Raw genomic sequence first — 15,915 nt, forward strand, 5'->3', positions numbered from 1 at the left:
GGAGGGATTGAAAGTGAAGACTGGAATGACCTATCCATGGCCCCCGGTTTACCTTTTATGAATGGCAATGAGGTGATGACCCGGCGACTGTCATGTCCAATCATAGCAGTGGATGACTTATCATACATATTGGCTAGGTTGTAGGTGTATGTGGCCTGAGGAGTTTTTTGTCATCGTTTGTGTCTGTCACTCGACTTGTTTAATAGAATCAGACATGATGTTCCTACTACTCGAGACAAAGGACTTAATGATGGATATCTTGTTATGTACTGTTCCAGCTCTAATTGATTAGTGTATATATTTAGTCTGCGTACCTTAAAGACCTACCTGTACATTACTGCCCTATAAATTTGTGCATATATAATTATATGTTTCGTTTAAATAAGTGCATGTTTACAGCCAATGTAGGGCTTTGATCCGGACTGTGAAACATTTACCATTGAATACAGACTTTCTGTGTATATCAATTATATGAAGGTAGCCGGGTGCACAGTGCGGCGTAGAGAAAACTTTTAACTGCATTATTGATCCTGATCATCAATGATCAATTCAAGTAATTATACCACAGCTGTGTGTCTCGGGAGATACAATGTGTGAAGACTGTATCCTGGATGTTTTGTAATATTCAATAACGCACATATGTATACGCTGTTCATTGTCAGTCGCCCATCGATGGAATTAACAGGAGTTTGTGTGTATATATGATGGGATTAACTTAGTTACCTGGCAAACGCTCAGTTTATAAAACTATAGTGAAGTTTTGTATTGCTGGCTTGATATAAGCAGGCCATTATAGATATCATATTTAGTCACTAGATATGAAAGAGTCTACATTTCATTTTGTAGCTTTTGAACTAACATCTTTATACACAATGATGATGACATGTTGTTGTATATGACAAAGTGATTGTGAAGATTATGTTAATTAGTACTTGTGATTACTATGGAAAAGTATTTAATCTGTACAACAGACTTTTCTCCAATATTTCTGATGTCACCACGTGGAAGTTGGTAGCGTGTGTTTACTACTATATCTATAATTGTTGGATGCTGTATCACACATGAAGTCTCGACATGGACAGACCAGCATTCCTGACTGCCCTATATAGGATTTTTGTGGCAGATCGGAATCGGTTTTTTAGGGTATGTGTTTTTATGCAATAATAATTTTGCAGGAATTATGATCACACAGAATGAGAAGTCATTCCAATATTTGATCAGAAAAGAACACAACAGAGTTTTCAATATTCTTCTCTGATTGTATGTCAGGTGATCACTCATGAAGTCAAAGTTTCCTTTGTCCCAGACATCCGATTTAGGCATTCTGACAGATATTAGTTTAAATGCGTAGGATATCGAGGCTAATATCGGACATCTATCTATGTCTCTGTAATGCATAAGCCTTTTTCTGTTGTTCTCATGTATCCAATTACTTAAACAATAGGTCTTGATTTATTTTAAAAACTTTTAACCTTAGTCAAATATATAATACATTAAGTGGCTGTCAAATTTCACAAGTTAAAATGATGATGGTTGTGACCATTTTGGACATGTACATTGATATCAGCTTGATGTTCAATGTGTGGATATTTGTTTAGATTGTCGCATAATACGTTTAATCACGTTTTCAGTGAACACACCCGCAGTGTCATCGAAAGATTTTTATCAGGGACCTGTACGATTGGTTCTGTACCCCTGAGACCATGTAGAAGGCCTAGTTTCTAACACCAGGATGTGTGTACAACAGGATGTTGGGGTGATCTCATCTGTTATACTGAGTATCTGCTTAAAACACATGCTTCACTTATTAATGGCTGGGGGAGTATGGATAGAAATAGATTTATTTTTATATATATTAATCTTGGAAATAAACAGTAAGAAGCTGAGTGGCGTATGCGTAAAGATGTCCCGACTTCTAACCATAAGCCTTCCGCTGCTGGGTCACCAGTTCAAATCCCATGTAGGGCAGTTGCCAGGTATGGTACTGACAGCTGGTTGGTGATTTTTCTGGGGGTACTCTGACTTTCTTCCATCATCTAAACCTGGCTGTCCATAGTGTAATAGAATCATACATGGCTCTGTTAAATGGACAGGGATATCTCAACCTGAGTGAAAGATTTTGTTTGGTCAACCCGAGGCTTGCCGATTTAACCAATCGTACCAACATTGATATCTTACTCTGATCAGTGTCTGTTTTTTGCAAAGTTAAAAGCTTTTAAGATGTATTTTGGGGGTTTGTTTTGTTTTGACTGTTATATTAGTCCTGGTTCAGTATATTATATATACACACATGCATTATTGATGAGAAGTATACTTGTGTATACACATGTTTTATTTCTATGTAATGCAGACCTGTTACCAGTGAGCTCCAGTACTAGTACATATACGTATGTGTATTTCAATTATGTATTACCTGTTCTTTGTCATATGGTTTTCAAAAAGACAGATGTTGTCACTCAAGGAAGATTTGATACAATAATTTACATCTTAGAGTTTAGATTTGAACTTCAACAAAGTTTCTTAAAGTGTGCTTAAACTGATATTATTGATTGATGCAATATGAGTGTAACAGGTGCGTATAAGGGTAAAATATTACAACACAAACAACATAGATAGTGACACATTCACATATGAGCAAAGTAAGAAAAATCATTATAGGTTACATCATAAAATGTATGGTTTAACCAAAGGTTTACGACGCGCAAAAACAAAAAAAAAGACAAGAAAAAAAAAAAGAAAAAAAAACTTTTTTTTTTTTTTTAGCACGTCGTAAACCTGTGGTTTAACTGACCATGACACTTTTTCATCTATTTATAATTTTATATACAACAGTCCAAGTGATTAGTGCTGTTCTGATTAATCAAGCTTGTAGAATAACATTGGTTTAGGGTGTTTGACCAATTAATCGAGTAAGAAATCTATTATCGACTTAAATCGGAATTGTCCGACACCATGATAAATGAAAGTGTGTAATTAGCTGATCAGTAAAACATGCAAGAAATGTCATAGAAAACTTGTCGCAATAATTAGCTTGTGTGTGCTGTTGCTCATATCATTTCAAATATCGAGCGTCTAAACGAATTGAGGAGTGCATGAGCACTACATAGTGAGTAACGTTCAGAAGAGTATGATTTTATTTGTGAAAACATAAGGGACTTGAGGACATGGCAACAGGTGTAGAAGAAAGTTTGTACGATTTTACTGAAAAATGTATGCGGTTTTCAGTGGGACCAAAGAAAAATACATTCGACCCAATAAGCGCCAGATATATCCCTACAAGTGCCCCCCCCCCACCCACCCTCTTTTTGAGACCTCATTTCAGTTGCTTGGGCATCAGACCAAAACTATCAAAGCTGTATAGATTTGTAATAATTTCGTTTTATAAAGCATTTTTTTCCTTTTGTTTAACGCCCTGGGCGCTTATTGGGTGGAATACTATATTTTTTGCTCAAAAACTAATGATATCATAATTGGTACCTATACGCAAAGGAAGAAATTCAAGCTTTGTAATATTTTGAAATGGAATAAGCAAAGCAACTTGGTTCTTCCTTGTTTTTACATATTGTCTGATAGACTTTGATTAAATGTACATTTTAATTTTACAGAGTCGCCGCTCCAAAATGGCCACTGTGGGGGAGCAGACGTCTGTAGTTAGTAACCACACCAAAGATAAAGCTACTAAAGCTAAGGTTACTCTGGAAAACTACTACTCCAACCTCCTCTCGCAGAATGAGGAGAGAGAAAACAGGTAAATATATCGTATGTCTTTGTTACATGTCCCAAAAACAGGTAAATTAAAATACTCTGTTATCGTTACATGTCCCAAAAACAGGTAAATTGATATACTCTGTTATCGTTACATGTCCCAAAAACAGGTAAATCAAAATACTCTGTTATCGTTACATGTCCCAAAAACAGGTAAATTGATATACTCTGTTATCGTTACATGTCCCAAAAACAGGTAAATCAAAATACTCTGTTATCGTTACATGTCCCAAAAACAGGTAAATTAAAATACTCTGTTATCGTTATATGTCCCAAAAACAGGTAAATTAAAATACTCAGTTATCGTTATATGTCCCAAAAACAGGTAAATATACTCTATGCCTTCGTTACATGTCCCAAAAACAGATAAATTGAAAAAACTCTGTTATCGTTTCATGTCCCAAAAACAGGTAAATATGTTATAATATATGCCTTCGTTACATGTCCCAAAAACAGATAAATTAAAAAAACTCTGTTATCGTTTCATGTCCCAAAAACAGGTAAATATGTTATCAATATATTCCTGTTTATTTAGACAGATAAAAATTTTAGTAAAAAATCAGAAATTTAATTTTGATAGTTTTATATTTTCATATCTATATGATTCAACAATTTCTCAAATTTCGAAAATATCATAAGATAGTCAATTATGGCTGATAATGCCATTTATAGCCCAACATTATTATTGCTAAATTTAAAGAATTTGTATTGCCACAGTTAGATTGTGAGGATAATTATGCTGTATAATGAAGAATAAAAATACCATTAGCACAAATAAGATGTGTAAATATATACTGTAACAGCTTTGTGAAGTCATATGTTGCCAGCATGTCTATCCTAATGTCAAACAAATACAGTGTGCAACAGTATAAAATGCAAATATGTCGTTGTAATTCAAATAATTAATGTTTGTCTAAGATCAATAATGTGACGATGTTAGTTGGGCGTTGTCGTGGAAATACAATCTGGTGCATCTGCCTCCGGTTTATATTGCGATATGACGACACTTCTCACATATCTAATGTTTAACATCTTCTCAATAATCTATAAATTATTGTCTATAATTACTGCTGTATCTGGGCTACTGTTTTCTAAAGATAGTCTAACATAGGTATACTGTAAAGGTAACACAAAAATGGGTTTAATTGATTAGGAATTTGTAAAAGAATCATGGGCTAACATCAAAGGTTTTTTTTTTTACCTTTGACAATAAAGGCTGTCGCCAGCAATATCTTTCTAATTACACAATACAGATTAAGCACATCATGTTATATTTACATTTTTACTGCCGTCCAACTATGTAACCTTGCCAAGCACAGTTTGCATTCATATAGTTTATGAACTTCGAGCACTTATTATGACATCATTATCATTGTGACGTCACAATTGTCATGCCAGCAATCACGGAAAACAGCTTTTCAAATGGCTGTTCCATTCATGACAATAACAAATTATTTATTCATTATGGATGCAAAATCTCTTGGGATTTCATCATAAAATTGTAACCAAATGTTAATATAAACATCATGAACATCTTTCAGTTATCATTCATTGCCAATATGAATGCCAACAGAACAGAGGTAAATTCAACATGAAGCACTAGCATGCTTCATGGAATTTGCCTCTGTTCAGCATGCATTCATATTGGCTATGAATGCCAACTGAAAGACGTTCAATGATTAAATGTTTATAGGAATTCATGACCATTTATGATTGCAATATATATTTGAATGTGTTTGACATACTATCAAATATTTGGTCTGGAAATTTCAGCAAAGAAGACCAACCCTTTGTCAATGAAGCATTAGGAAATTCATAGACACTTTGGAAAAAATGGAAGCTTTTTAGACAATTTGATGAATTATTTGAAGTCATATCAATTGACCTTCAGTTATAAATATATGCTTTTAAGGTAAAGACATCTGAATCAAGTGACAGATGGTCAGAAGCTAAGATTTGTCCAATTGTGTATTAAAGCAATGAATCAAAGTTTGAATTTCAGACACATCCCACATCTTTTAATTTATAATCAATAAGATGATGCTGAAGAATCTACTAGCCTACAATTTGGATCAAGGGAATGTTAGATAAAAAGGTTATATGATATTACTGTATATATTATACAGCTAATATACTGTCAGGTTTATTGAATATTGATGGTAAAACCTATATAATGCCAACTACACACCATAAGGGACGTTTTACGAGTGTAAATGTTTCAGTTGCTCCTGGTTACCGTGTGGATATAAGTGGCCTTTATATGACTGAGTGAAGACGAAAAGATGCCACCTTTAAGACAAGCTAGCTGCACTAGGTTGTGTCTCGGATCTAAAAGATGTTCTTTCATTTATATTTCATGCATTAGATGACATAATCTGGTTTTCAAATACATGATTCATGTTTTATTGATTCAAGTGTATGGAGTCTGGCTCGCTGATGTCTGACTCACCTTAATGATTGTACAATGGAACGACCCATAGGTTTTTTCTGTTGATAATTATTAAATGGAACGACCCATAGGTGTTCATGTTTACTTGGTGGCCAAGTTCCATTACATATGAACTGTACAGCTTTTGTTTTGTCTTGCCTGCAATTAACCAATACAAATGACAAATGACACAAATTATCCACAGCATCAGTACCAATGTGTTTGATTGATATTATAAAAAACACCAAAAATCGGTAGTTACCAAATTATTTTGCATTGGATTTATTTTCATTATTATATTGTAAGAAATAGTAACTTAGAATCACAGGTACCGACTACAGTATATAACTTTGATAATGTTCCTGTAAGTAAAAGTATTTAGCATTGTGATGGTAAAGTGTGAAATCAAATCAAATTACTAGAAACAAAAAAGTTTCCAAACAAATTCATAAGAAAATTTTTGTAGAGTAAAATAAAGTTTTCACTTTCATCAGAGTATGTAGAGCCAATTAAACTCCATTACATCTCATTGAGGTTCTGTAGGTTCTTATATATCCTAGCTTAAACGTTTTCACTTTAATGAAATTCAATTTTCATATCACTGTATAAATCTATTCAGTTGTAAACATAAGAAGCCCTCTTTATATATCAACTAGCCAGAACCACTTCAACTATTAGAGATGAGACCAGCATTTACTTAAAGGGTTTTACTCTCAACAGGAAGTCGTAAAACATCTCAATAGTCATTTTAATTTGCTGAAATCATGGATTTTGTATTCAAACTTTGCATTTTCATTGCATTTCTATTTTAAACATGGAATTTAACCGAGTTTAAAATGGATTTAAAGTGATGATAAATGTATACAGGTGTGTTTGAAGCTGTTGTTGTGATGAAAACAGGCTCAAGTGATCGGTTAGTCAGGGATTGGTAGATCTTTGTATTGATTCAGTGAAAACGAAAGAAATGCAAAATAAAATGTTTGAATGCTAAATTGTTATTTGCAGATAAGATTTTAGTAGAGATTAGAGTTGTTGTATGGTTTAGTTTGGTTTGATTTTGATTTACGTCCTTCAATAAGCTTTTGCTATTTATAGTATTGTGCTAGGTAAAGGTGATGTTGTGCTAGAAAAGGTAGATTCTCCATTGATCTATTCAGTTATGCCGGAGTACCTAGTATATTACTCAAGAGGTGGATGGAATAAAATTGTTCGAAAAATTATGATCATTGTAACTTTTAGTTTCGGCTTCCAAACTCTCTGTGTTTCTAAGATTTGCACTTTTAAATCAATTTCACATAAATGTTAAATCATTAAATAAATTATGGCACAGTTAAATGAAAACTCTTCATAACTCCAAAATTTTATGAAGTTATTGAATTAAATGTATATATACTACGAAGGATTAATGTGGGATTGAAATTTTCATGGATCTCTTGAAGAATCTAGTAGCTAGAATAGGCTTTACAGCAGCTATAGCTATATAGAAGACTGTTACTAAAAACTAATTACTATATTTTACTTTATAAAGTACAGTCAAACCTGTGGAATTATTGATCTCTAGTATCATACCAAGATCACTAAATATTTGACAACCATTTTTTTCAAACTAACCTATCTGTGGTATGACAAGCAGAGTGACCTGATTGTGTCTGATACAGCCACCCACTCACAGCCCTGCTGTGTTGGCCAAATCTAATTATCTGGTGGTCAGCAATTGTTTCCATCAGATTTCTGACCCTGATTATAGATGTGATTATCATACTGCCACGGGATCATTTTAGTAGGTGTGAGTTAAAGTCTGGTTAGCTTTTGATGGTAACCAGATGCACATAATTAAGTAGATGGAGAAAGCATTGTTAGCATACAACGCACATGTTATAGCAGGTCTGATAGAGGTTGGAACAGTATTGTGAACTTGAATTGAGTGTTAGTAAGAAAATATTGTTACATTTCATTCGATTCCAATTAGAAAGATTCTGGGTTATTGTCCTGGATAATATATATATAATTATATCACCATGACAGACACCTGTGATTAAGGAGTATATATAAAACCAGACAATATTGTTAAATCTCTTATTGAATAATTTTGAAAAGTTAGAAATAATCATAACAGCGTGGATTTATTGGATTAAAAAAATGATTTGATAAACAGAAAGATTAGGATTATAGACCATATTTAAGCACTGTGCTGCCATTACATGAAATCCTTCCTGAAATAATGTACTAATTAGTACTGACTCAGAGATCTGACGGACTAGGAAGTACATATGCCTGTATATCGGCAGACATGTCCTTTGTCGTGGACGTCACGGTTCGTCGTCCTTAGTGTACATGTGGGGTAGTCCATGTAGACCACGCTTTGTTCTATAGATACAGACATGTTGCCATAAGATTATTTAATGTTACAAAATAGCCCTATTGTCTTCCTATTGTTTCTGTATTCATGGATGTACATGTATTTCAGAAGATATAATCACATGTCAAAAACTATCACGCTTATAATGAAGGCACATTTTGGGTGACTTCTATACTAGCTAATGTCATATTTTCATTTTGGTAAATATATAAATCAAAGGAAAATCTTGTACAAGAATATCTAGATCCCTTTAATGCTGAAAAATGAACAAACACACAATATGGTTTAAATGTATGTAAAACAATATTTTGCATTTTCAATATATTCTTGAATACATAAATTTGTGATGAAGAGATCTTGCTCAAAATTGCAAAAATATGTTGGAAGCTAGTCATCAGTATGGAATTACAATCAGTGATAATGTGTCAGATTTCAAGTATCATTAAACTGCTTTTGATGTGGTTGTAGATATTGATAAGTTTTTAATGCTAGTTTAACATATTAATAGTAGTCCAACCTTGTACAGATACCATATTCGACCCAATAAGCATCCATGTCCCTATAAGCGCCCCTCCCCATTTTTGAGGCCATGATTTCAATTGCCCATGCATAAATAAAGACCAAAAACTGTATACTGGTAGATTTGCAATAATTCACTTTTTCAATTTTTTAAATGCCCTGGGCGCTTATTAGGTCGAATACGGTATATCTGATTTGTTGGGATAAACATATTATGTTGTATTTACCAAATTCAACAATATTAATTAATTATAAATCTTTAAACTTTGTAATTGTGAAATATAGGGTTACCACAATCATCTCAATACTTTAATTTTGTTTACTGATAAAGACTTGAGGGAAATGTCTTGTATTAGGGATGTGACTCTTCCTTTATTCACAGAATTTCCTGTGATCTCAATATTTAGGAAAAACAAATGTCAGATGTTAGTTTACGCCCAACTATGAAATGGGGGAGTATATATAGTGTACTGTTATCCGTGTCCCTTCTAGTTTACCTTGCTATACAGGGGTGGAGGTATTTTAATAGTGTGACATCTCTAGTTTTGTTTAGTTTTTGTTGAAAATACCTTGTCCAATGGTTCTACAGTACTACAACATAAAAGCTATAAGGTCCAGTATAGTCAACTATAGATAACAATGTTTAATTTGAATCACAAAATTTACAGCTGATCGTGATTCAGGTGTTGGATTATCAACTTCCGGTTTCTATCTGTATGTACATACTTATATTAACTGACGTCATGACACTTGGTAATCTCAAATCTTAATCAATTAATTACCTCCTGCGCATGAAAAGCAAATCCATTTCCAAACTTATTTACAATGGATTTACAATCAACCGAGCTAGACTTGGCAAACTTACACAACAACTTAAAGAGATTACTTAAAAGTTCTTTTTGTCATTTGTAGAAAGGTTATACAGTGCAACTTGTGTAAACCGGATGTCACAAGGACCAGCATATTTTGCTGTTATAGACAGGTTTCCGGATTGTACAGGTTTAAATTAATAGACAAGAAAATGCTGTACAATCACTTCAGAATATCCAGACTCAGAAAAAAACTCGTTTGGACAAGTTATTCTGAATTTTAAATCGAGGGAAATATACACTTCTTTGTCTGATATCTATTTCATCTAAGATAATACATTGTACTTGATGTTCAGGATGTACAAATATCTCATTGTCTGATACTATATATATATATATATGACATTTGATGAAAAACCTTCGGTGACATATCGAAAAGTGCTAGAAACCCATTTAAATAAATTCTAAAGTTTACGACCTACTCATATAGATAACTATTTTTGGTGTTTTCCTTATATGATGCGACAACTATTTTTGTTGTCTGAGTGCTTTTGAAATATCAGTTACAAGAATATTATCTATTTAAATGCATGTTCTCGTGTTTGAATGGATAATCAGGCGACAAAATTGAATTATTTCCTTTTTCCAAATTTAGAATCTTTATTTATGATTTTATGTGTGATGTTGACTCGGTTGGTATACATTAAAAACTTTAGAAACATAGCATAGCTGTATCTATTGCTTGAAGTGATTATTATTTTGAGAACTAAGAATAAATATGATTATGCACTTTTTGTATTTGTAGGTATCGGCTTCTGGAACAATCCATGGAAAAGGAGGGCTTATCTGACGAACAGGTAGGTGTTCTTTCTTTGTGTCCTTTTTCTGAAAATAATAAGGAGAGGTGATTGCTTAAACTGTTCAACAGATTTCTTAATAAACAATCGTGATATGATAACAAAAGCTAGAAGCAATGAATATTGTCAACTACAAGGTAGAAACATGCTGTTTTCTATGAACCTCAAAGGACTGAAATCTGAAGTCACTTATGTGAAAGTGGCAGGCATATTTCGAATTGTTGCCGGGGATATTTCAGTAGGCTAGCACTATATTCTATATTCAAAGTCGGCTTCAGTGCCGTGCTCTCACAAAGAGACAACAAAGATAATACACTTGTAGCCTTCCAAAACACACCTACACCACACACACAGAAAAAACCTAACATCCTGGTGGTATATCTATGTTACATCATATGATGGTTGAACCAGTTTTTCCTACTCCCCCTCATTATCCCCGAATTGTTTTCAATGCTGTGACCCAGATGCATGGCTACGGAAACATTCCCCTGTTTGCTGGATCTATGCCCATAGAGAATATGCACTTTACAAACTGTAGAATTCAGGGTGATCAGAAGCAAATGATATTTTATTCTATGTGTATCACAGTTTATACAGTGTCCCTATGAAAGCTTGGGGAAACGCTAACACAACTGGTGCCTCTAAGATTATTGGCACGGACTGCAGGTCTCATGCTCTAGGTCACTTCAGCAATGATAAAACGCTTCACATCGATAGAGCTTCATTACACATAGATTATATCGCAGTTTGATAGAGACGGAGAGAACTGAGGCAATCAGTATTCCATATGTCTGCCTCAACAGTAAAAACAAAATCTTTTAGATGGTATGTAACTCAAATAATGATGGAATAACAAAAAAGTCTAAAATGAGCTTCATTATCTTTATGGAAATGAAATGGAATGAACTTGGGCGAAACGATAGGCAGAGCTGCGAATTCATCAGATGTTTTATGCATACAATGTCAACGTGACACAGTGAAGGCAAATTTATGAGGCGACAAGACACGAAGGGTTACATAACTTGAATGATAAATAAAGCATTACAACACCTACTCCGTACAGGGTCAGTTCACAAACGAAAATAAATATTTTATATCATTTCCTGATGTTGGAGTATGAATAGCTTTCCATTCATTTATTTCTTATGTCTTTACATTTTCTGGTTCGGCTGGTGGATATCTTGTTATGCATTCATCGCTACAGGATGAAGCCATTATTCAACCTGCCATTTTATATTATAATTCACATACCTATACAATGCTTTTACCATAAACTTGTAACTCATTTCATTTTGTGACTTAGACTAGTTTCATTATATGGCTATAAGTAAAGTTTATCAGTGGGGCCATTAATGAACCACTTAGAGATGGTTCTAGCTATTGTTTAATGATTCAATTGTGATGAACTTTATCACAAATATTTTTCCTGATTCGAGATACTGTAAACCAATGTTCAGAGCGACTTAATTTTGTCTTAATGACTTTTCCACAGTGATCGCATCAAGGTTTAGAATTATCGTAAAAATCTGTGGATTTGCGACGGGGGAATTTACGCTAAATTGGTGAAGGTCACTTGACCGCAAAAATTTCCCATGCGCGTAATATTTTGTATATATATATGAACTTTGATATTAAAAGAATGAAAGCAATATAACAACTGCGTAAAAGTGTTATACAATCAAAATCGCAAAATAAAGAACTCACGGAAATATCCACGTTTAATTACAGTACCTTAACGCTTGTGAAATACATGTAATTTAATCGCACACAAAAATAAGTTGGTTAACTGAGTGAGTAAGTAAAACTCTCCCAAAGTGATTGTTCATGGTAAAAAACCTGGTATAATGAGGATCCATTATGGTCAGAGATTATGATGAGTGGCGGGAACGGAACTGAAGGATGTCCATTCTGATTGATATTGTGTGTGGCCGAATCTGCTTGGTCATCCTAGTGGTGTGAACCACACACATACAGCCCCCAGGTCTGGTTGTGTAATGTGTAGGCAACATGGTCGTCCAGATGGTGGTCACCATTCCACGGGTCAATAAATGGGTGACGTCTCATGTGGTCAGTATGGGTCAAATGATTACCGAGTCAGTCTGTGGGAGTTTAGTGATCTACAGGTGCAAATGCAAAGCTTTTACATTTATGTTTCTTGTGTTTGCAGAGCCTTTTAGCTCTCAAGGTATCTCATTTGGTCCGAAGTTAACTCGACCAAATCATTATGAAGTTCCAGAGGTTAATAAGTTAAGACATCTATAGGTGGGATGATTGTTGTACCTGTCTTCAAAATGTCTTTTCAACAGAATATCTGTAAAAGGCCACACACTTACAACTAAATTATAAAATGAAAATATTTCATTCAAACTTTTTATCTCGAGAAGGGTATAGAATACAAAGTTTGAAATATACGTCAGGTACTGGATATATAACTTTGTTTTAAAAAGTGTACATATGATATTAATTAATGTAAATAACAGTTGTGATGAATTGTGTCTCATATTTGGTTGTCTGAACTGGACACACAATCAGTCACAAGAGTTTTATGTATGTGCCCTTAGCACAGCAGTGCTTGTCCACTATATGGTGGACAGATGATCCCAGAGGTCAACAAGGTCACTTGGTAAAGCTTGCAGATCATAGAGTATTTTGTGGGGGCCATGATGGCAGGTGGCTTAGTGGTTCAGTTAGCAGGTTGCCTATGGCTTAGATTGCAAGTCTGAAACCCATAAGGGTCAGTCGCCCATGGTTTAGATTGCAAGTCTGAAACCCATAAGGGTCAGTCGCCCATGGTTTAGATTGCAAGTTTGAAACCCATAAGGGCCAGTCATAGGCACTAACCAATGGTCAGTTGTTTCTTTTCAGGCTTTCCTTCACCTTCTTACCCTGAAATGTCCTTGAACGACCCTGACTGTTGATAGGACACTCCATGGTTAGGAAACCATTAGGTCTGCTAATTGTTTTTCAAATAAATTTCGAAGATGCATAAAAAAAATTTCAAATGAGTTTTTAAAAAGCATTAAATCTGATATGTACTGATTTTTTTACTATGTAAGATCAAGACAAACTCATAAATTATCTTGAGCTCTGAAGTTTTGATATTTTATCTCAATATTCAGGAGACCAGCCCAGACAGGAGATTTATTATTAAAGTAAATTGAAACCATCTGAGTAAACAGATGGAAACATTTACAACATCCCCTGTCTCTGTCAAGTGAGCTCAACCCGACCTTTATGTGAACTGGTCCACTAGTGTCATTTAGGGAGGACAGGTTTGTGTAACAAGCATGTCTTTGTAGTAATCTGTTCTATGGGATTTTTTGTTTATGTCGGCCCGTACATAGACCAAAGTCGGATAATTTGATATGTCCCTGAAATGAAAGTAGATTATTAGTCATGCCTAAAATCTGTGCATGACGGCTGTCCTGAAAATATTAAACGATGTAGATATGTTGACATGTCTAAAATTTTGTTCAGGATATTTCAGTATAAAGTAGATCGATCTCCATGGAGATACAACCACTCTTCAGATATCACAATATTGTAAGTGTTCATGAGGTACTGCATTGGAATGCTAATATGGTGGATATTTCAAATTTAGTATACATTTCATCAATTGTACCAATATCCAAGTTTATGCTATTTAGGAGTATTTCATACAGGAATATTTACTTAACACTGAAGTATTTCAATATAATGAACATAATGACTGTTTTTGAAGCAAAATGACCTAATTTCCATCTCAAGTAATTTTAGAATTACTTGCATACCAGTATGTATGAAAAGGTAATAACAATTAAAGAATTGTGCAGTACTCACCTTGGCATCTAATAGTAAATTATCAGGTTTGTTGTCCCTGTGTAAAACGCCAGTACTCACCTTGCCATCTAACAGTAAATTATCAGGTTTGTTGTCCCTGTGTATAATGCCAGTACTCACCTTGGCATCTAATAGTAAATTATCAGGTTTGTTGTCCCTGTGTATAATGCCAGTACTCACCTTGGCATCTAATAGTAAATTATCAGGTTTGTTGTCCCTGTGTATAACGCCAGTACTCACCTTGCCATCTAACAGTAAATTATCAAGTTTGATGTTCCTGAGTAAAACGCCAGTACTCACCTTGGCATCTAATAGTAAATCATCAGGTTTGTTGTCCCTGTGTAAAACGCCAGTACTCACCTTGGCATCTAATAGTAAATTATCAAGTTTGTTGTCCTTGTGTATAATGCCACGTACTCACCTTGGCATCTAATAGTAAATTATCAGGTTTGTTGTCCCTGTGTATAACGCCAGTACTCACCTTGGCATCTAATAGTAAATTATCAGGTTTGTTGTCCCTGTGTATAACGCCAGTACTCACCTTGGCATCTAATAGTAAATTATCAGGTTTGTTGTCCCTGTGTATAACGCCAGTACTCACCTTGCCATCTAACAGTAAATTATCAAGTTTGATGTTCCTGAGTAAAACGCCAGTACTCACCTTGGCATCTAATAGTAAATCATCAGGTTTGTTGTCCCTGTGTAAAACGCCAGTACTCACCTTGGCATCTAATAGTAAATTATCAAGTTTGTTGTCCTTGTGTATAATGCCAGTACTCACCTTGGCATCTAATAGTAAATTATCAGGTTTGTTGTCCCTGTGTATAACGCCAGTACTCACCTTGGCATCTAATAGTAAATTATCAGGTTTGTTGTCCCTGTGTATAACGCCAGTACTCACCTTGGCATCTAATAGTAAATTATCAGGTTTGTTGTCCCTGTGTATAACGCCAGTACTCACCTTGGCATCTAATAGTAAATTATCAGGTTTGATGTCCCTGTGTATAACGCAAATACTCACCTTGGCATCTAATAGTAAATTATCAGGTTTGTTGTCCCTGTGTATAATGCCAGTACTCACCTTGGCATCTAATAGTAAATTATCAGGTTTGTTGTCCTTGTGTATAACGCCAGTACTCACCTTGGCATCTAATAGTAAATTATCAGGTTTGTTGTCCCTGTGTATAACGCCAGTACTCACCTTGGCATCTAATAGTAAATTATCAGGTTTGTTGTCCCTGTGTATAACGCCAGTACTCACCTTGGCATCTAATAGTAAATTATCAGGTTTGTTGTCCCTGTGTATAACGCCAGTACTCACCTTGGCATCTAATAGTAAATTATCAGGTTTGTTGTCCC

The 15,915-nt window shown here is 34.5% G+C and overlaps 2 protein-coding genes across 2 annotated transcripts in view; one reads left to right on the top strand and one right to left on the bottom strand.

The window, feature by feature from the left end:
* LOC138329887 (uncharacterized) lies at positions 1-11,488 on the top strand. The gene is made up of 4 exons (XM_069277177.1): positions 1-1,143; positions 3,606-3,748; positions 10,686-10,784; positions 11,326-11,488. Exons 1-4 carry the CDS (start codon positions 1,075-1,077, stop codon positions 11,486-11,488), a joined length of 474 nt encoding a protein of 157 aa, XP_069133278.1. The 5' UTR covers positions 1-1,074.
* Positions 11,489-14,022: 2,534 nt separating this feature from the next.
* Positions 14,023-15,915, bottom strand: part of LOC138329888 (serine/threonine-protein kinase tricornered-like) — a 41,584-nt gene continuing 39,691 nt past the window's right edge. The window contains exon 6 of the mRNA XM_069277178.1: positions 14,023-14,108. Coding sequence (XP_069133279.1) covers positions 14,046-14,108 — 63 coding nt within the window. The 3' untranslated portion in view covers positions 14,023-14,045. The remainder of the gene's footprint in view (positions 14,109-15,915) is intronic.

Source organism: Argopecten irradians, chromosome 8 (genome assembly GCF_041381155.1).
Source record: "Argopecten irradians isolate NY chromosome 8, Ai_NY, whole genome shotgun sequence".
In the NCBI taxonomy this organism is placed as follows: Eukaryota; Metazoa; Mollusca; class Bivalvia; order Pectinida; family Pectinidae; genus Argopecten; species Argopecten irradians.